The sequence below is a fragment of the Centroberyx gerrardi genome, chromosome 22, assembly GCF_048128805.1.
Source record: "Centroberyx gerrardi isolate f3 chromosome 22, fCenGer3.hap1.cur.20231027, whole genome shotgun sequence".
Taxonomy (NCBI): Eukaryota; Metazoa; Chordata; class Actinopteri; order Beryciformes; family Berycidae; genus Centroberyx; species Centroberyx gerrardi.
In genome coordinates, this window is record NC_136018.1 from 24,478,097 (window position 1) to 24,498,680 (window position 20,584).

General features: G+C 43.6%; 2 protein-coding genes across 2 annotated transcripts in view; one reads left to right on the top strand and one right to left on the bottom strand.

Moving 5' to 3' along the window:
- The window catches only part of LOC139913262 (uncharacterized), a 51,992-nt gene extending 48,604 nt beyond the window's left edge, over nt 1–3,388 (bottom strand). The window contains exons 1-2 of the mRNA XM_078291306.1: nt 3,249–3,388; nt 2,014–2,122 (exon numbers count right to left, since the gene is read on the bottom strand). Of these exons, the coding sequence (XP_078147432.1) occupies nt 2,014–2,122; nt 3,249–3,388 (249 nt within the window). The remainder of the gene's footprint in view (nt 1–2,013; nt 2,123–3,248) is intronic.
- Nucleotides 3,389–7,880: 4,492 nt separating this feature from the next.
- On the top strand, nt 7,881–17,538 carry LOC139913258 (uncharacterized). The gene is made up of 3 exons (XM_078291307.1): nt 7,881–8,087; nt 16,572–17,014; nt 17,087–17,538. The coding sequence occupies exons 1-3, from the start codon at nt 7,881–7,883 to the stop codon at nt 17,418–17,420; spliced, it is 984 nt and encodes a 327-aa protein (XP_078147433.1). The 3' UTR covers nt 17,421–17,538.
- Nucleotides 17,539–20,584: the final 3,046 nt, after the last annotated feature.

The following is a 20,584-nucleotide window of genomic DNA, read 5'->3' on the forward strand; positions in this document are numbered from 1 at the left end:
CGAAATGCTTTCTGAATTGAGTCCAGATTCTGATGGATTGATTGACTATTGGGTTAGTACTAACCATGTTGATAGGGAGAGGCAACTGAGAGCACAGCACAGAGCCATCACTACTGCTGTCTAGCCAATGTAACATTTTCTCTATATTACTCGCCCAGTAATATTGTGGAAAGTTGGGAAGCGCCCAGACTTTTGTGGAGCTGTAGAGTTTCTTTACAGATGCAGACCGGTTCATTACCCCAAAGAAATGAAGAAACACACTTATCTAGTTTGACAAAAAAAACTTTTACGGATGAATACAGGGATGTGTTGAAAAAGATAGACGAATTTAGGTAGGGTTATAAAAGCACACACGTTTCAAAAACAGCTTTTATCCACAGGCATGTAGTAAGACTCATTAACAGCCAGTAGTGAGTAGTGATATACGGGTATATACGTGTATGTATACACAGTTGGATGTTTGTGTATGTGTATATACATAGGGTATGTGGGTAGATCATCATAGATATGTGTTCTGTTAACGTGTTTCCAAGGTAAGATGGAGAAAAGTAATTTGAGGGCAATGGACTACAGAGTGATGACAAATAAGACTTATTTAAGAGATGATCCAAGACAAACTGTTATATGTAAAGTAAACATTTATTTCAAAATACGTTCCATTCTACATGTTCCATTTTATATGGGTGAAACATTCTCAGGAGTATCAAGCATTACAAGACAAAAAACAAAAACACAATCATCTTTGAACTGGAACACTAGTTTATAACAGGTGGATATTTAGACAGCCTCGGCCCACAGAGGGCAGCTGTAATATGTCAGTACAAGGTAAGATTAAGTAAAAGCAAAGGGTTAAGAAATCTAGTAAAGAAAGAAACTAGTGAAAAGGCCAGAACACATCATAAATAAGTTAATTTCTTTGGGAGCATTTTCCAGAGAAGTGTCAGGTGGTTCTTGAAGAGCAGGAGTTTTTGTAACAGAAGAAACTGCAGTAAGCTCAGTGTCTTACAGAAAACAATTAGCATACATCATGATGATGATTACAGCACAGGGTGAAAAGTACTTAATTTGTGAAGCACTGGCTCTAGTAGAGGTGAAAAAGGTGCTACCAAGTCATTACTATCTGTGGCCGATGTGAACCATCTCACATCGAAAATGCTCTAAATTATGTTCAAAATAAATCTCACCTGGTTAAGCACGAGTAAACCCTTGACATGGACCTGGCTAACGTTAGCGATGTGTGGCATGAACTTGACTCCCTGTGAGAAACACAAGACAACGTTCAACACAACAAGTGGAGCAACACGAGTGGAGCATAAATCACAAATGCAAAGTTTAGTCTATGATCTAACGTTAGCGAACATTTCTATCTTTAACTAAGTTAACTTGTTTGATGTTAACCCATGGATGTGTTAGCTGACTCCGTCTCGTTATGCTAACCGTTATTACCAACGTTAGCTTAGCTCAACTTTATCCAGACTGAATCACTTCACATCGGATGTAAGATTTCTACAAATAAAGCAAATGTTCTGTGATTGAATAAATGATAGTCATACCTGGACGATGGTTTCCCCGAAGAGCCGAGTCTGCAGCAGCAACAGTCAATCAGAACCTAGAACCTAGAAAGCTGCACATGAACGCGCCGTCGTCACGGTCGCTACGTGAACGCCACTAGACTCGTTCATGTGGGATAGGCGGGGCCAAGAAAAACACTACTGCGCAGGTGCTGTGGACACGGAAGTAGGAGTCATAGAAACTTTTTCGGCGTATGCGCTGGGTGAGCAACTGTCATTGGAATGAATGGGCCGCCATCTTTGAATGCCTCATCCATAGTTTAATACATCAATGTGTGCAACGGGCTTTGAGGTACGTTGTCTCTCGTTTGGTGGGTGTGTCAGAGGTGTTACCCAATCAGCAGCGACGTGTATATAAACCCCGCCGTATTAAAAAGGCAATGGGCCGTCGTAGGGAGGTTGCAGGGGCCCACGGTGGGTGTTGTGGCGGATGAAAACGTACCCTGCCGACTGCAGACTTGTGGGCATGTGAGACCGTGGGAGGCCGTGATGCGAAATGGGGACCGGTGCGGAAACACTGATGTTGTCCCGGAGCGTGGCCCGTTGGCGGGCTGCAGACCAGGGAGCCGTGGTGTTAGGGACGAAATCCCCTGGGACCCGCAGCGGTATATACGTGTATGTATACACAGTTGGATGTTTGTGTATGTGTATATACATAGGGTATGTGGGTAGATCATCATAGATATGTGTTCTGTTAACGTGTTTCTGCGTATGATGTATGGTGTGTATAGTACTGTATATACTGTATAGTTGTATGATTGACATACAATATTTTTATTTTATCCAGAGAGTAGTCAGAGCACAAGTTTTTCATTGCATTGGAATGCTCTGCTTTTTTAATGCATATGACAATGAACTACTTGAACTTGAACTTGAAAAATGGAGCCATTCATTGCGTGGCTACTTGTTGAATGTATACAAGCTGTTAGTGTCATCAAGTGACTGTCAGACTGTCTGCAGCACAACATTACGCACAGCCACAGGCCTCACTTGGACATGGAAAGGTTTTGCATTTCCCATACCTCAGCCTGTGTAAATCCAAATTTCACATAATATTTATCATTCTAATAGAGACCAAACATCAAGCAAACTGCCATAAATCTAATTGTAAGCAAAATGAGAAAAATGCCATCAGAGAACATTGGAACCAATGTTCCCTCTAAACTAGTTGCACTACCACCTTTCACCATTTTATGTTCAAATTAGAGAGAAACTTAAGAGCGTATAAACTTTCCAAAATTGTAATATTTATTGAATATAAATTCTAACTTCTGGGACATTTCACATAGCCACCTCTCTATACAGCTTGACAACTGCTAGACATCATTGACTATAATTTGAAATCAAGACACCTACACTGAAATTTATATTTTATATGTTGAATTAAACACATTTTATTTAGGAAAAGCTAAAAGCACATATACTAAAAGTGCATATACTATGGTATATATCACAGAAAACATTAATTTATAAGATAACATTTGAGATAACAAAAATACTCAATATGTAAAACCACAATAGTTTATCAAATGTATGCATTACAGTACAATATATCAGATAATCCTCCTCCTAGCTCTGCACCCAGCTGGTCGTCTTCTTCCGCGTCCTTTCCCTCATGGTCCTCACCAATCTGCTCCACAATTATGGTATTAAAACACACAATGATCCTCAGCTCACCCGCGCTCAGCCGCCTGCTGCCCTTGTCGACCACGCACGTTCAATCTGAAAACGGTGTGCACCAAGCCCCCAGGAAGAGCTCTGGGCTGTGCGGCGATTTTGGCGTAGTAGCCTCGGTATTGCAAGTCACGTGACGCCATGGGGCCCAAAAAGACTTTTTCTCATAGACATACATGGGGAAAGAAACAGCTGTAAAACTCCGGGAAAATTTTTCTGGGTATCACTCAAAGTCAAAAACGACTCTTTGAATTATCAATTTTTAAATAATTGGGTCCATTTTTCTTTGGAAGCCACCAAGAGCCGTATCAAGCTGTATTTTCTGGAGCTTCGTGAACGCGCCTCTAGGCCACGGGAACGCTCCGTGCGCATTTACCGCTTCTACTTCCACTGTTGACAGCTAGCTGATTGTTAGCGGAGGCTTTTAGCTGTATGTGATCAAACTAGATTACATTAAACTCAACCTACACGTCCGCCGACACTTAGGTTTAACAGGCAAGACTTAAGAACAATAACGGATGGTTTCTATTTTGTTTTTGTTTCTCTCTTGATTAAATAGGTCACTTGCAAGCTAGCTAGCTAACGTTATAACATTGCTGTAGTTAACCAGCTACATGTAGCATAAGCAGTTCTATGCACCTACTTACTATTATATATTTATTTACATCTCGAAATTCTCAGTTTACAGACTAGGCCTATGTACTTTTCTTTATCCTATTAAAGTTATGAATGTATTTGGGTTTTGATGGTTGTTCTAATTTCTTTTACTGTCTGTAAATTTATATTTAGATGTCCAATTTGAGTTAACCTGCTTGAGTTACTGATAATGTCTATTATGTAAATGGAATTGAGTCTTCTTCCAACCAGGTGTGTTTCTGGGCACTGCATAGGGAGATCAAGTTTATAGAAATTTTGCTATGACAGAGTCTAGATAGTGTAACACTTGCAAACTCAAGTAAACCTTGGTGTGACACCAAACGAACCTAGAATATTCCCAATGATAATAATTTAAGATTTTTTTTTTTCACTAGCAAACCTTGCATCTAAGTTGCATAATGCAAACCTATCTTCATACACTGTTTATATAGGACTGTGTTTGATCAGAGTACTAATATTTATGTCATGACTAAATGTTGTGAGGTGACCCACCTTTGATCCAGTGTAGTTCAGTCCCATGGATTAAATCAATACATGCAGCAGAATAATAATGGCTACAAGTAATACTATCTCTACACTGAGGCAACAGCATGTTGGTTAACTTGGACTATGTGGTCTAGATGTGTGGCTTTAGTCAATATTGTCAGAAATTACTCACAAGGAAGAGACATTCAAAACATGTATCAGTGTATATTCTGTAAGATTTGTATAAATAAAAACACTGTTAGTAACATAATATTGATATTTGTGACTAGAAAAACATAATGCTGGTAAAATGTAATAACCAAGGTAAGATGGAGAAAAGTAATTTGAGGGCAATGGACTACAGAGTGATGACAAATAAGACTTATTTAAGAGATGATCCAAGACAAACTGTTATATGTAAAGTAAACATTTATTTCAAAATACGTTCCATTCTACATGTTCCATTTTATATGGGTGAAACATTCTCAGGAGTATCAAGCATTACAAGACAAAAAACAAAAACACAATCATCTTTGAACTGGAACACTAGTTTATAACAGGTGGATATTTAGACAGCCTCGGCCCACAGAGGGCAGCTGTAATATGTCAGTACAAGGTAAGATTAAGTAAAAGCAAAGGGTTAAGAAATCTAGTAAAGAAAGAAACTAGTGAAAAGGCCAGAACACATCATAAATAAGTTAATTTCTTTGGGAGCATTTTCCAGAGAAGTGTCAGGTGGTTCTTGAAGAGCAGGAGTTTTTGTAACAGAAGAAACTGCAGTAAGCTCAGTGTCTTACAGAAAACAATTAGCATACATCATGATGATGATTACAGCACAGGGTGAAAAGTACTTAATTTGTGAAGCACTGGCTCTAGTAGAGGTGAAAAAGGTGCTACCAAGTCATTACTATCTGTGGCCGATGTGAACCATCTCACATCGAAAATGCTCTAAATTATGTTCAAAATAAATCTCACCTGGTTAAGCACGAGTAAACCCTTGACATGGACCTGGCTAACGTTAGCGATGTGTGGCATGAACTTGACTCCCTGTGAGAAACACAAGACAACGTTCAACACAACAAGTGGAGCAACACGAGTGGAGCATAAATCACAAATGCAAAGTTTAGTCTATGATCTAACGTTAGCGAACATTTCTATCTTTAACTAAGTTAACTTGTTTGATGTTAACCCATGGATGTGTTAGCTGACTCCGTCTCGTTATGCTAACCGTTATTACCAACGTTAGCTTAGCTCAACTTTATCCAGACTGAATCACTTCACATCGGATGTAAGATTTCTACAAATAAAGCAAATGTTCTGTGATTGAATAAATGATAGTCATACCTGGACGATGGTTTCCCCGAAGAGCCGAGTCTGCAGCAGCAACAGTCAATCAGAACCTAGAACCTAGAAAGCTGCACATGAACGCGCCGTCGTCACGGTCGCTACGTGAACGCCACTAGACTCGTTCATGTGGGATAGGCGGGGCCAAGAAAAACACTACTGCGCAGGTGCTGTGGACACGGAAGTAGGAGTCATAGAAACTTTTTCGGCGTATGCGCTGGGTGAGCAACTGTCATTGGAATGAATGGGCCGCCATCTTTGAATGCCTCATCCATAGTTTAATACATCAATGTGTGCAACGGGCTTTGAGGTACGTTGTCTCTCGTTTGGTGGGTGTGTCAGAGGTGTTACCCAATCAGCAGCGACGTGTATATAAACCCCGCCGTATTAAAAAGGCAATGGGCCGTCGTAGGGAGGTTGCAGGGGCCCACGGTGGGTGTTGTGGCGGATGAAAACGTACCCTGCCGACTGCAGACTTGTGGGCATGTGAGACCGTGGGAGGCCGTGATGCGAAATGGGGACCGGTGCGGAAACACTGATGTTGTCCCGGAGCGTGGCCCGTTGGCGGGCTGCAGACCAGGGAGCCGTGGTGTTAGGGACGAAATCCCCTGGGACCCGCAGCGGCTGACCGTAAACCAGTTCGGCAGATGAGGACTGGAGGTCCTCTTTAGGGGCGGTCCTGAGGCCCCGCATGACCCACGGGAGCCTGTCGACCCAGCTGCTGTCCTTGAGGCTGGCCCGAAGAGCGGCCTTCACGGAGCGATGAAACCGCTCGCACAACCCGTTGGCCTGTGGGTGGTACGCGGTGGTGCGGTGGTGCGGTGGTGCGGTGGTGCGGTGGTGCGGTGGTGCGGTGGTGCGGTGGTGCGGTGGAGCTTCACCCCCAGGCCCTCTGCGACTGCGTTCCAGAGCTTGGACGTAAACTGTGGGCCTCGGTCAGAGGAGAGGTCAGATGGGGTGCTGAACCAGGCGACCCAGGACCCGATGAACGCCCGGGCCACCTCGGTGGACGTCGTCGACGACAGCAGGACGGCTTCCAGCCATCGAGTGGTCCTGTCCACCATGGTGAGGAGGTAAGTGAAGCCATGGGACGGGGGAAGGGGGCCCACCAGGTCCACGTTGACGTTGACGTGCACCTTAGAGCGCTGGCACTCCACGCAGGTGCCAGCCCAGTCTCTCACGTCTTTTTTGAGCTCGTGCCAGACGAACCTGGCCGCCACCAGCTTTATAGATGGCTTTTTGCCTGGGTGGGAGAGGCCATGGATGGCGTCGAACACACGTCTTCTCCACCCAGAGGGAACGACGGGCCAGGGCTGACCCATGGAGACATCGGAGTGTGGTGCCGGCGTCGTCGAAAACCACGTCCTCCAGCTGCAGCCCTGTGACAGCCATCCTGTAAGCCTGCACGTCCGGGTCGGCGGCCTGATCAGCTGCCATGCGAGCGTAGTCAAGTCCCAAGTGAATGGCCCCCACGATGGCCCGGGAGAGGCAGTCGGCGACGAGGTTGGCTTTGCCAGCGACATGCTGTATGTCCGTGCTGGACTGCGAAATGTAGGAGAGCTGCCGCTGTTGGCGGGCGGACCACGGTTCAGCCACCTTAGCCATGGTGAACGTCAGCGGTTTGTGGTCTACAAAAGCCGGGAACTGGCGGCCCTCCAGCAGGAAACAGAAATGTCAAATGGCGAGGAAGAGGCCGAGGAGCTCGGGGGGTAAAAGTTCTTTGGGTAAAAGTTCACCATGCCGAGGAACTCCTGCAGGGACTTTACCGTGAGCGGGCGCGAGAAGTCGTGACGGTGTCCACCTTCGACGGGGGGGGGATTGCCCCGTCTTCGGTGATGTGGTGACCAAGGAAGTCGATGGTGGTCAGCCCGAACTGGCACTCGGCTGGGTTGACGATCAGCCCGTGCTGGCTGAGCCGCTTGAAGAGATTCCGAAGGTGGGACAGGTTTTCCGCTTTGGAGGTGCTGGTGACGAGGATGTCGTCCAGATAGACGAAAAGTAAAGACAGGTCCCGTAGCACTGAGTCCATGAGGCGCTGGAAGGTCTGTGCGGCATTCTTAAGGCTGAACCTCTGTCTGCCGAAACACAGCACCACGTACCTCATGCCGTAGGTGCGGATGGGGCTGCCGTTAGCGGCTTCCATGGGGGGGGGCGTGTCCGCCGGCCAGGATGTCCACTCCTGATGCGGGCAGGACACTCCTCTGCGTGCCCGTGTCGCACAGGAAACGCCGTCTGGAGATGGTGTCCTGGATGAACAGCAGCCTGCCTGTTCGGCTGATGCTCAGGGCCATACTGAGCGCCGGCCCTGGCGTTTCCCGCCACGCTGAAGCTGCATGGCGATCGGCACCGCTTGGCTTTGGGCCCAAACTTTGCGTGGTAAAAACACAGGCCGGGGTCCTGCTGCCGACGAGGAGCTGTTGCTACAGCGGCAACCGTTGTGCCTCCAGGCAGTGGTGAAAGAGCTGGGGCGGGAAACAGCGCGGCCGTGCAGTGTTGTTGACCAGCCAGGAAAAATTTATCAGCCTCCTCGGCCAGAGCGCGGCGGTCAGTGATGGCAGTGTTGGCCAGGACAGCCCATACCTGGGAAGGCAGCTGTCTCAGGAACAGGTGGACGAAGAGGAAATCAGGTTTGTGCCCACCCAGGAGATCCAGCATCCTGTCCATGAGCTCAGACGGCTTGCTGTCGCCGAGGCCTTGCAGAGAGAAGAGCTGGCTAGCCCGCTCGGCGTCGGAAAGTTCAAAAGCTTTCAACAGATGGGCTTTGAGTGTCTCATATTTATCCTGCTGCGGGGGAGTTTTGAGGAGGTTCACCACTCGGGATGCAGTTGAACTCCCAAGGGCTGACACCAGGTAAAAGTATCTTGTGGCGTCTGCGGTGATCTCCCGAAGTGCGAACTGCGCTTCCGTCTGGGCGAACCAGGCTGAGGCTGACGATTCCCAGAACTCCGGCAGTTTGAGGGAAACTGCGTTAGTCGCCATGTTTGTGAAGAGCTGTCACTGGAAACGTCCAGCAGACAAACATCGGGGTCACCAGTGTAGAAGTGGCAGGAATGTGGAGACGGACAACTTCTCTCGTTGACTACACCAACTCGTGTGTCATTTATTTGAAACCCACAGAGCAAGACCATTTACATCGCGCTGCCCAAAAACCAACAACACTACTTTGAGCTGACGTCACTCAGAAAACCAGACTTTCTTAAAGGGACCGTGTCTCCTTAACCCTGAGAAGCACACAATACAACTGCGTGTGTTAAACATACCCAAACCACAGATTATGGTGAATAATGTCCATAGAGTCTGCCACAACAATATCATATCAAAACAACAGTGATCAGCAATAATGATAGGCCTAATACTCATAATAAAATAATTAGCTCATATAGATCGTAACACAGTCTCGAAGGTAAGAAGTGGATTATCCTTCACCTGAAATGTTTGCCTTGTCATCCTGAAATGCGAGGCAAATGTTGGATCACTATAATTAGGAACCACAGTTTCCACATACCCCTTCACTCGACTGGGATGTTCTCTGCTATTCTGGACAGCAAGGGCAGTGACTGTAACATCGAGCGTATTTTGTAGTATTAAACACGTATTTAAACCGATTTCATCAGGCTCCAAACATTCTTCGAAAAGAATGCAAATAATGGCCCTCTCAGCTGCCATAGTTGCAACGCTTGCGTAACACAACAGGGTGTTCAACGCACCACCGTTTCCGTTTAAATAAACGTTTTGCTACGTTTTGTCGGGGCTGAACGCACATGACTGCACTGGTCTCCATCCATCTCTGATCCGACCAATTGAAGAGCAGCATACCACTCCAAAGCCCCGCCCCCTGAACGTTGTCCAGGAAATGCAAAGGCAAAATCAGAAACGCAAACCAAAATCCAGGAAATGCAATCGCGCTTCAGCGCCATCTGCTGTTCACATCAAAAATGATGACTTGCGGTCTCATGAGGAATTGAATTGCAATCTGAGTGAAACTGAAGACATGAAAACTAATTTTTTTTATTACGTTTGCAAAGACTGAGTTTGGAAGCAAATCTGATTTCTTTGCCTTTCACATTTTAGCACTTTGACATATTTTGCAATTTTCAGAGCTTTGTGTTGCTATATTATTGTTTTTTTATTTGCAACTTTTTTCTTTTTCAACTCAAACATATTGGGCCCAAGTCGTACCCATAGGCCCGCCTCCTGACCAATTAGCTGTCTGGAGTCACCATTCCTACAGGATCCCGATAGGAACAGAAACATTTCATTCAAATCAAAGTGACAAGTAATAAAAAGAACAGAACAGGGGAAACTACTGAATGAACAGATAGTGAGAAGGGCCGCTAGCAGGGCGACTGTGTTTACAGACCGGTAGAACCACTTTGCTTTCCATCATGATCCTCTGTTGGGAGACACTACGTGAGATGGGCTTACCACACTATCATATACCATACATATCTATTAACACTATACAGTTATGTACTTCATTATGATAAAGTGTAATATGATGTACTACTTTTTTATTAAGGTATCTTTTAGTCTTCTAATCAGCTTAATGCAAACTTTACCCACGCATTTAATCTCATAAATGTGCTAACTTTGGCTTCCTGCAGAGGGCAGCAATACGCCTAAGCGGCTATAGACTGTTTCAAAGACAAAGTAGAAGAAGAAGAAGCGGAAAGCGCGTGTAGAGCAACATGGCGGACGAATGCTGAAGAGAGAGAAAAGTAGTTTTCCACTCGGTATTCCTGGTTTATCTGTGTCTAGTAGGCTAGTTCCTGACAGCAGTCCGGATTAAAAGCTGTAAAGCTGTAAGTAGTCCAGCCGTTTAAAGTCAGCGGGTTTCTTCCAGGTCCTCGGTGCTAACTTTGTTCAGTCTTAGCTCGGATGTGTTATGCTAGGCTACTACTGTGTTAGCCCTACGGTAGATGTGCACGGTTGTGCTTGTTGTAGCGCCGCGGAGAGCGTCCAGTAACTCCAACCAGAAGACTCCAGGCCAGATAGAGGCCTTGGCGACCAGGGAAAAGCCTTTGTCTTCCTCTGATGAAGAAGCAGCTCAGGCTCACGGCCCTCGGACTGCTTCAGGTAGGAACTCAACAATATGAACACATCGACGGGACACACAAGCTTTCTGCTACTGGTTGCAATACTTTGATTTGATGGGCTGCAGTCTGAGGAATGGAAAAACTGCTTTTAAATGAAGAAAAATGTATTTTTCGCTACCGGTAGAGAAGCGAATAAAAAAAAACAACAGATTAGTTTAAAGGAAAGTTACTTTTGAAACTAACTAGTCACCTTGCTTCGTTACTTGTCCTAAATAGTAACTACCGGTAGTTACTTTGCTAAGTTAGTCTTTAATAACAGTAACTCATTAGAGTACTTTAAAACGGCCTTTAAAATCTGTCTTCTGATGTCTTCACTCTTACAGTAGAGCAGAGTTACTCAAACATTTTTATTAAAGTTCCACCTATGAATTTTACAGTTCGATGGTCCGGAACAATAGAGGATTTTAGCCCTTCCCATAATGCTTTGCTTTACCAGTTGTTCAGGTGTAATGCCGAATTCTGCATGCCTGCCGGGAAAGGCATGCACCTCGCGGAAGCCGCTGTCCCAGTAGTATTACACTATTACAAGCCAACAAAAGGGCAAACTATCTCACATACCGGTGGGAACCGGTTCCAGTTGAGAACCGATTCCAAATTGTCTGATCCATCGGAATCGTATGCCTCCGAGGTTATCAATTCCTTTTATCGATGCCGGCATGTTTTTCTGACAGTTGCGCATGCACATTGCAAAAACTCATGCGTCATGACATCAAACTCTGCATCTACGCTGCTGGAAACGTGCAACAAGAAGGAGTCATGGCGGAGAGGAAGAAACGGTCCAAAGCGTGGCTTCATTTCACGAAGAAAGATGACAACAGTGCTACTTGTAATGTCTGTAAAATTATCATTTCTGTTTTCACACATAGCGTTTTTTGATGTGGAAAAAGTGCTACCTGGAGCGCTTTTTGTGAGGAGAAATAAGAAGCGGATCACGGCAACGTCACCTGACATTAGCTGAGCAGCTGCTAGCTCACTAACCAGCTGGTTAGCACTTCTAACAGACAAAACAGTGTTGTACAACAAGCAAAGGCTTACCAGATATTTCCAATACATGTCCAGTATACTTTTGTGTGCCTTGTGGCCGCTTCCCATTACTTTTAATGAGAAAAGGGCGCTGGCAGTTGGGGAAAAAACGTTGTGTGAACGCAGCCTAGGGTGGAAACACCAGCAATATGTTGAAACATCTTAGGGTAACCATCTTATTTGTTTTCCAAATTATATCATTTTAAGAAAAGGAGCATTGTAATTTATTTTAACATGTTCAAATGTTATTAGGTAGACATTCTACACTGTGTTCAGACTCAAGAGATAATAAAACAGCAGCGTTGACGCTGAAAACTTGTGTAGGCCTACTTTTTTTTCCACACAGAAAATTGATCAGGAATCAATAAGGGAATCGATAAAGAACCGGACCGATAAGCAGAATCGATAATGGCATTGGTATCAATAAAATCTTATCAATTCCCATCCCTACTTATGAACCTCACAATTACAAAATTATTACCCATTAATTCCCGGACTTATCGTTTTGTTACCCTGTAACTACAGTAATTAGTGGGCTGTAAAATAAAGCGTTACCCAGTTTTTTTGTAATTGTAAATGTAGTTTGTCAATTGATTATAAACAACTTTTTTTTTAGGACTTTTGACAAGAATTTTTGAGATAGGTCGATAGTTGCTAACACGGCACAGGTTTAAATCTGCAATAAGTGATTTCAGACCCTATAACCAATCCTGAAACTAACGTGTGCTATGTGGAGATTTCCTTCAGATATGATATAAACAAATAGCCACACATGAGAGCCAGCTATGTTGTTGTTTTCACCTCTTTTCTAAAGCTTGTTGTCAAAACTCAAACTGACTCGAAGCTCCTCCCGACCCATTCAGTAGCTTTTCATTTTTTCAAAACTAGCTTGTCTCCTCCCTCGCTGTTTAAAATTTGCGCTCTCCCCCTCCCATTCCTGAAAAAAGTTCTCGGAATGGCGGAATCGATGAAGCGAGCGAGTAACCTTGTTCAACTAGTAAACTTGCTACCTACCTCTTCACTTGTCATTGTGGGACATGTAAGGGACAAAAATCTGGCAAAGTGAGTCTGGTAACTGGTGACACTTCTCCGTAGGTACATTTATCTTAGCTATTAGCCTTTATGCACAGTCCTTCACTAGGTTTGTCTTTTGGAGCCTCCGTAGTCCAGCAACTTTGCTGTGGGTTTATTTACAAATGTGTTTCTGTCACCCTCTAGTGGTCGGAAAAACGCTTAGTGCAGGTTTAAAATATGGTGGAACAGAGCCCTGTAGCCAGGGAGCAATTGATTATGAAAAGGATATGTGGGCAGATAGTTCTGATTACCTCTTTTTAAAACCTTGTTGGTACGATATCAAGAGAACAAGTGGAGGATTTCAGATATGACACAATATCCAAGAGAGTTTGTGAAGATATCTGGTCAAAACAACTCATGATGTTAACACTAATGAAACCTTAATATTTTCTCAATAGGTTTAAGTCTTCATATAGCTGCTTGGATCCTACAATCACTGTTAGCAGTTGTATTATTATTGCCGTTTCTGTGGGTGTTCCCTCTCTTACCGACTGTCTCTGTTTGATGATGTCAGAGCTGATTGGTGGGAAGAGAAGCATCTGGTGAAGGAGGAGAGGAACGTTGTCGGCTATTTTGTCTCGGTTCAGGACAACTGTATGAATTTGGTGTTCGCCGCTAAGGAGGCAAGATGAATTCTTCAGAAGAGGTGAGAAAAAATATCACTGTTGTAACGCTGATGTTAATCTGTTGGTAACTTTAGCCTGTTAGCTTCTCTTTTTATATCTTAATGTGATATTTGACAATACATATGATTGCTCATGGTTTTCTCTTTCTATGTAAGTAAGTGAAGCTTTATTTATATAGCGACTTTTTAAAACACAGTTTACAAAGCGCTTCACAACAAGATGATAAAAGAAAGAAAGCAAGAGGATAAAAGAAAGAAAATACATGAAAGATGTAAAAACATATATATATCTATATATATCTATATAGATATATATAGATATATATATATATATATAAAACAAACACCTTCATGATAAAAAGGGTAAACCTATAACATACACACACAAAATCATACACGCATGCAAATCGTAAGAATCAGAAGAGACCCATACAGCCACTTTTCACAAGCCTATAAAAATGGGTTTGTTGCATGGAGTTTTTATAACCGTTGTATCCCGTTAATGACGCGATTATTTTGAAAATCACCATATGAACACATATTAGAAGAAGTTAAATTAGCTACTGAGACCAAAACCTCATCGAAAAAACTTTATTGACTTTATATTTTGAGTGAAAAGTTGGGTTGTGGTGCCATTGACTTGCATGGAGTTGGGCGAGATTTGGAGTCTTTTGGAGCCGGCATCTAGCGGAAGTTAGAAGAATTGCAGCTTTCAGCCACTTCCTTATTGGCTTCAAAATTCACCCGTGGTTTTGGCCACTTGTTTTAAACTTGACTGGGAGCCAATGCAGTGAGGCGAGAATAGGGGTAATGTGGGCCCTGAGGTTAGTCCTAGTTAAAAGCCTAGCTGCTACATTTTGGACCAGTTGAAACTGAGCCAACGTTGCCTGGCTAAGGCAGCAAACTGATAGCATTGATCTAATTTTTGCGATATTCCTTAAAGCTGCACTAAGTGATTTTCTGACCACTAGAGGGTGACAGAAACCGCAACACATTTGTAAATAAAACACAGCAAAGCTACTGGACTATGGAAGCCCCTAAGGACAAACCATGCATAAAAGCTAATAGCTGAGCTAAACGTACTTACGGAGAAGTATCACCGGTTACCAGTCTCACTTTTCTACATTTTACTCCCGCTGAAGGTTACATGTTCCAAAAGACAAGTGAAGAGGTACAGTAAGTAGCAAGTTTACTAGTTTAATTAACATGTTTACTCGCTCGCAGGTCTCCGTCAGAAATATAAAGCCCAGTTTGTGAGAGGAGATTAAATCATTGAGGATAAAAGTGTTATTAGACAGGGTTCTGGCATTAAATAATGCAAAACTTACAGAAATGCCAGGCTTAACTGATTGTGTGCGAATGCAGGGAATATGGATCGAATTGTCAGAACTAATTGGAGAAGGTCGACGCTTCCCAGAGACATAAGGCAATATGCCTGGTCTGCTGTTCCCCTGAGAAGAAACATGAGGTAGTGTAGCGGTCCTAGAAGTAGGACGATGATGGGAAAAGGCAGAGTCAGTACAGAGGCTCCCTGCTGGAGATATCGGGCCTCATGCAAGAACATTTTCGTATTCTTATCTTAAATTTCTTGTACTTTTTTCATACATGCCAGCGTATGCCACGACACATTCATCAAACGCTCGTATCTTCAGAAAACTGTCGTAAATGACCTGCGTAAACATGATGAATGCCACCTGTTCTAAATGAACGCATGTTCATGAGAATTGTGAATTAGCATATTTGATGTCCCAATAATAGTATATAAGGTTAGGCATCTGGCACCATTTGTCGGGAAGCTTCATTCATAAAAATGGCATGGAAGACTAAGAAGAAGAATACTATCAGCTCTGAGATTGAAGTCCTACTATCAGAAATATGTCAACGAAAGCATATAATATTTAATATAATTCAATAGTGGAATCAGGTGTTGTTGAGTGCCTTTTTATTCTTGTATTCTCTTATATTGTCAATATGTAGGCTAAAGGCTAATAGCTGAGCTAAACCTATGAGCTAAACGTAGGCTATTATCAATAAAGGATCCCAATACCTGGATGACTGACATAATCTAATGTACTCCATTTTAAATAGTTCAATTTGTCAAACAAATAACTAACCTGTGTATATATCTAAAGTACTTTGTGTCAAAGATAACATAACTTCAAAATATAAAGTTTGTTGCTTGCTTTTGTCTACAAGGTACAGAAGAATAGAAATGAAGCCCCTTTTACAGAGAAATCTCTCTCTGTGCTGTCAGTCTCACCTGTATCTTTATATCGTTAAATTACTAGCCTTTAACATTGTTACATTATTTACTCTGTTTTACTGCTTAGCAGCTCCTCTGGTCCAGACTGTCCCTGCTCCTCCTCAAGATGAGCCCTTTTCCTTCTTTGAAATTTTTTTCAATATTAATCTGTATTGGGGAGCAAACATTCAGAGTCAGAGTTAAAAAGGTAATATTAATGTAACACTGACTAGCAGCTAGACCGCGTGCTAATCTCAGAAACACAGCTGTATTCCGAGTAACGTTAATTGTTAGTTCTTGTCGGGAATTTAGCCGGCCGTCTTCTTGGCATGGAAAAAAAAATATCCCTTACGCCCGCGTGTGTAATGTGAGGCAAACAGACGGGTCCGGTAAGAGAGTGAATGAGCGAGAGACACAGAGAGAGAGAGAGAGTGAGCAACAGAGAGAGCAAACGAGAGAGAGAGCGAGAGACAGAGAAAGGGAGCGAGAGAGAGAGTGCGTGGAGCCATTAGGGCGTGAGCGAATCAATGTGCTACACGCAGTTCTACAATTAAATAGTGAAAAAAAAGAAAAACATTGTGGCGGTCAGTGCTGATATTGTGGCGGGCCGCCACAAAGTTTTCTATGTGTGGGAAACCCTGCTGTCAGTTATGATATGGTTTCATAGCTGATAGTATCATGTCAGAAGTAGTAATTAAGTGTTAAAACCCTAATTTGCTAGCTCCACTACCCCCCTCCCTTTATAGTGTGTTTGTCTCTCTGTCCTGATCTCTTTCTTTATATCTTTCTCTATGAAACAGAGAGACGCCAACGCACCCAAACGTCACCGCTGTCAGCAGTGTGACAAAGCATTCACAAGACTTCAATACTTAAAGGATCATCAGAGAGTTCACTCAGGAGAGAAACCTTACTCCTGTCAGCAGTGTGGGAAATCTTTCAGTCAGCCAGGTAACCTAACAAGACACCAGCGTATCCACACTGGAGAGAAACCACTCTGCTGTGAACAATGTGGGAGGCGTTTCATTCGGTCATATAATTACAGGCGACACCAGCGTATTCACAGTGGGGAGAAACCATACCACTGTGACCAATGTGGGAAGAGTTTCTGTTATTTAAGTACATACAGTTTACACCAGCGTACCCACACTGGAGAGAAACTCTACCGGTGTGACCAATGTGGGAAGAGTTTCAGTCAGTCATATAATTACAGGCGACACCAGCGTATTCACACTGGAGAGAAACCATACTGGTGTGACCTATGTGGGAAGAGTTTCATTGAGTTAAGTAAATATAAGGCACACAAGCATATCCACACAGGGGAGAAACCATATTGGTGTGACCAATGTGGGAAGAGTTTCAGTCATTCAGAAAATTACAAGCGTCACCAGCGTATTCATACTGGAGAGAAACCATACCACTGTGACCAATGTGGGAAGAGTTTCAGTGATTCAAGTACATACAGGCGACACCAGCGTATCCACACTGGAGAGAAACCATACCACTGCGACCAATGTGGGAAGAGTTTCAGTGCTTCAAGTACATACAGGCGACACCAGCGTACCCACACTGGAGAGAAACCATACTGGTGTGACCGGTGTAAGAAACATTTCTCTCGGTCATCTGACTTGAACAACCACCGGTGCATCTAAACTGCTGAAGAGCGCCTCAACTGTCTGGAGGAGAAACAAGCTTATCTCTGTCCAACCAATCCAGGAAGCTCAAGTGTTCAGGTCACAACACCAAACCAGGGGCCTCATTTATTAGGTTTAGGTTACGTTCACACATAAGAAAAAAATGCCTACAGACAAAAATAATATGCATACGGCCATGCAATTTTCCCTTTATAAATCACAATCAACTTGACATGTTGCACAGGTGCATAAGCCCCTTAACTCCCACAATTAACCATAGATGGTTAATGAAATGCCCTGAATCAATACTGATGTGCATGTATACGTATGTGCTTGTGTAGTGAATGCAGCCAATTCATCATCGTCATCCCACATCTGGAAAGGCCCTCTGCATCTTGTGTGATGGGGGGGGGGGTAAAGTAGTTGGATCCCAAAGGAGGCCACTAACCTCTTGGTAAATTACTTAATTCTCACTCCTCACAGATGATACCAAGAAACAGACTCGGTAAACAACCCTAAAACAGAGCGACAGCCTTGTTTCTGATAAGCACCAAGGTCAGAATGTTTCCCAAATCAGAAGAAATCTGTGATACCGACTCATGAAACCTTGGGTATCACATCGTGGTGAAGTCTCATGTACGTCTCTTATTTTGTGTGTAACTGTGATGTTTTATATAATAGTTATACATACTATTCAATTTTTGTATCTTTACATGGGGCTTAGATAGCCATGTTTAATATCAAAATACTGAATGTAATGATGTTAATGTTATGATGGTGAATTATATTGCATAGAACTGGGAGTCAAAACTAAAGTTTTGTGCATTTGTAATGAGATTCTTCCCGCTATAACACTAGAAAGACTGCGTGCCTCGTCTCCCTTCAGACTTCCGTCTGTGGTGTATGTATGGTCATTGTTTGCTGGGCATCATTCATGCACTACACGTAGTTACTCTATTACATGACACTCCATATCACATCTCATTCACATATTGGCTCCCCATAATTAGCAGCTCAGCGCTCTGCAAGTCTGTGCAATGATTTATAGCTCTGTTGCTAGTGATTATTCAGTTTGTTCAGTGTTTTCAGGTAGTCATATTGTCGCCCCTTTATTCCCTCTATTCATGTTATTCATTCGCCACCACATTTCAGTCATATCTACCTCATATGTGCTTGTTTAGTTGCACTTCACTGATTCAGTTCACTGATTGTTGTGTGCCTTAGTTAGAAATAAATCTATTCTTTCACATAAAGTTATCTTCTGTGTTCATTGTGTGGGTTTAAATTCAAGCAAATTCGGAATGCAATCCTTCAGATGAGACCGGTTGATATTGTCTGTTATCTGCTGCCCATTCTTTAAATTCTCATTTAAACTAACTCTAAATGGTTTGATATCAGACATCATTAATACTTAGCCCACGACTTCCGGTGACGCCATGATAGCGGTAGCTGTGTAGCCAACTCGCTCGTCAAGAAACCCTCTTTAAACCAGCCATATATAAAATAGATATCGAGGCATACGCTACTTTTCAAGTATTAACGATTAACTGAACATAACAGCCGACATAGAGTAAATTAACGCGGGAAAAAGGGAAGGAGCGACGAACAAAAGCAGATAGAGAAACCATCCCACCTTTCCCCCCAACATGGCGGTGAGTCTGACAAGGAAGAATCGCTAATTCTCTCCAAGATCCGTGAACTGAGAAAAGAACACAAAGAGGCCTCAGAAGATACTAAACGGAGGCTAACGAGAATGGAGGATAATATGAAAGATTTAACTGCTCGAACTGAAAAGCTGGAGGGGAAATCGAAGGAAATGGAGGACAGTGAGCTCAACAGAGGACAGAGGAATGTGACACGAGAGGGCTATCAAGTACCTGCTACACAGAGAGGCTAAGCTAGCGGAGAAATGCTCGGACTTGGAAAATAGAGCGAGGCATAAGAACCTGCGGATTTACGGAGTTGCAGAGGGAAAAGAAAAAAATGACATGCTACGGTTTGTGACTGAACTCTTAAAGGAATCTCTAGAACTGCCAGAAGACTTAACTATCTGCATAGAGAGAGCACACCGGTCCCTCGCTGACAAACCGAGAGCGGAGCAAGCCCCACCACGATCCATCATAGTCAGATTCTTAGACTATTACACGAAAGATGTCGTGTTGCAGGAGGCTTGGAAAGAGGCCTCTGGAGGGAGGTCTGCAGCTGGACCCTTCTCAAGACGTTGGTGAAATACAACTGCCCACCTAAACTAACAATTTGATTAGCTCGTCGTCACCAAAAGGCTAGATAGCAAGCTGCTAACTAGCCTCACTGGAAAGCTAAATTTTAGCTAGTATTATAGCACAATCATATTCAACAGCAACTTAGGTAGGCCTAGCGCTATCAATTATCTGCCCAAATATGTAAATGCTCCCCACCCGTGACGACATATGGAACATTTTGCAAAATTAACGTTAGTAAGCTGAGCCAAACGTAAGGCGAGCTAACTAGCGAGCTAGATTGAAAGTACAATGAATTGGATTTTGAAACCGGCTAGCAACTTGCATGTTCTGGCTTCAGGCTCCGACCAGCGCCGTCTGATGTCGGGAGAGGGAGAGACTGAAGCGGAGGGAGAGAAGGAACCGCTCCGTCCACCAGAGCAAACCACTTGGAAAACCAAGAGCTTTCACCGTGAAGTTTTTGAAGTGGTCTTGGGGGAAATGAGCGCTGCATACGTGGGTTTTTTCATGTATATCTCCGGTGTGGCCGCGACTCACCAGAAATGCGATCTATCGCTCCACTTCTTTCATTGGCAGAGTTTCTGTTATATACATTTTGCAGCGGCGGCCCGCCACTGCAAAATTATTGCCGCCGCTGCTTCAGAATTTTATGAAATGTCATGAAGTCACAATTACACGACTCTGCAGAGGGCTTTTAATTTGAAATGACGGATACAGAAGTGGCGACACGTGGCGACACCTGGCCGAGGTGAGAGGGAGAGAGAGAAAGAAGAGAAAAAGAAAGAAGAGAGAGAAAGGTAGATTAAAAGGCTGCGTTCACACATAGAGTTTTTTGATGTGGAAATAGCGCTGCCTGGAGCGGTTTTTGTGAGGAGAAATAAAAAGCGGATCACGGCAACGTCACCTGACATTAGCTGAGCAGCTGCTAGCTCACTAACCTGCGGGTTAGCACTTCTAACAGAC

What these genes read in the sequence shown, in the direction of transcription:
- LOC139913258 (XM_078291307.1), top strand. Translation starts at nt 7,881, where the DNA reads ATGTCCACTCCTGATGCGGGCAGGACACTCCTCTGCGTGCCCGTGTCG. An exon ending in TTGGGCCCAAACTTTGCGTG is followed by an intron (nt 8,088 to 16,571) that starts GTAAAAACACAG and finishes TCTATGAAACAG; the next exon opens with AGAGACGCCAACGCACCCAA. An exon ending in ATTCACACTGGAGAGAAACC is followed by an intron (nt 17,015 to 17,086) that starts ATACTGGTGTGA and finishes GCATATCCACAC; the next exon opens with AGGGGAGAAACCATATTGGT.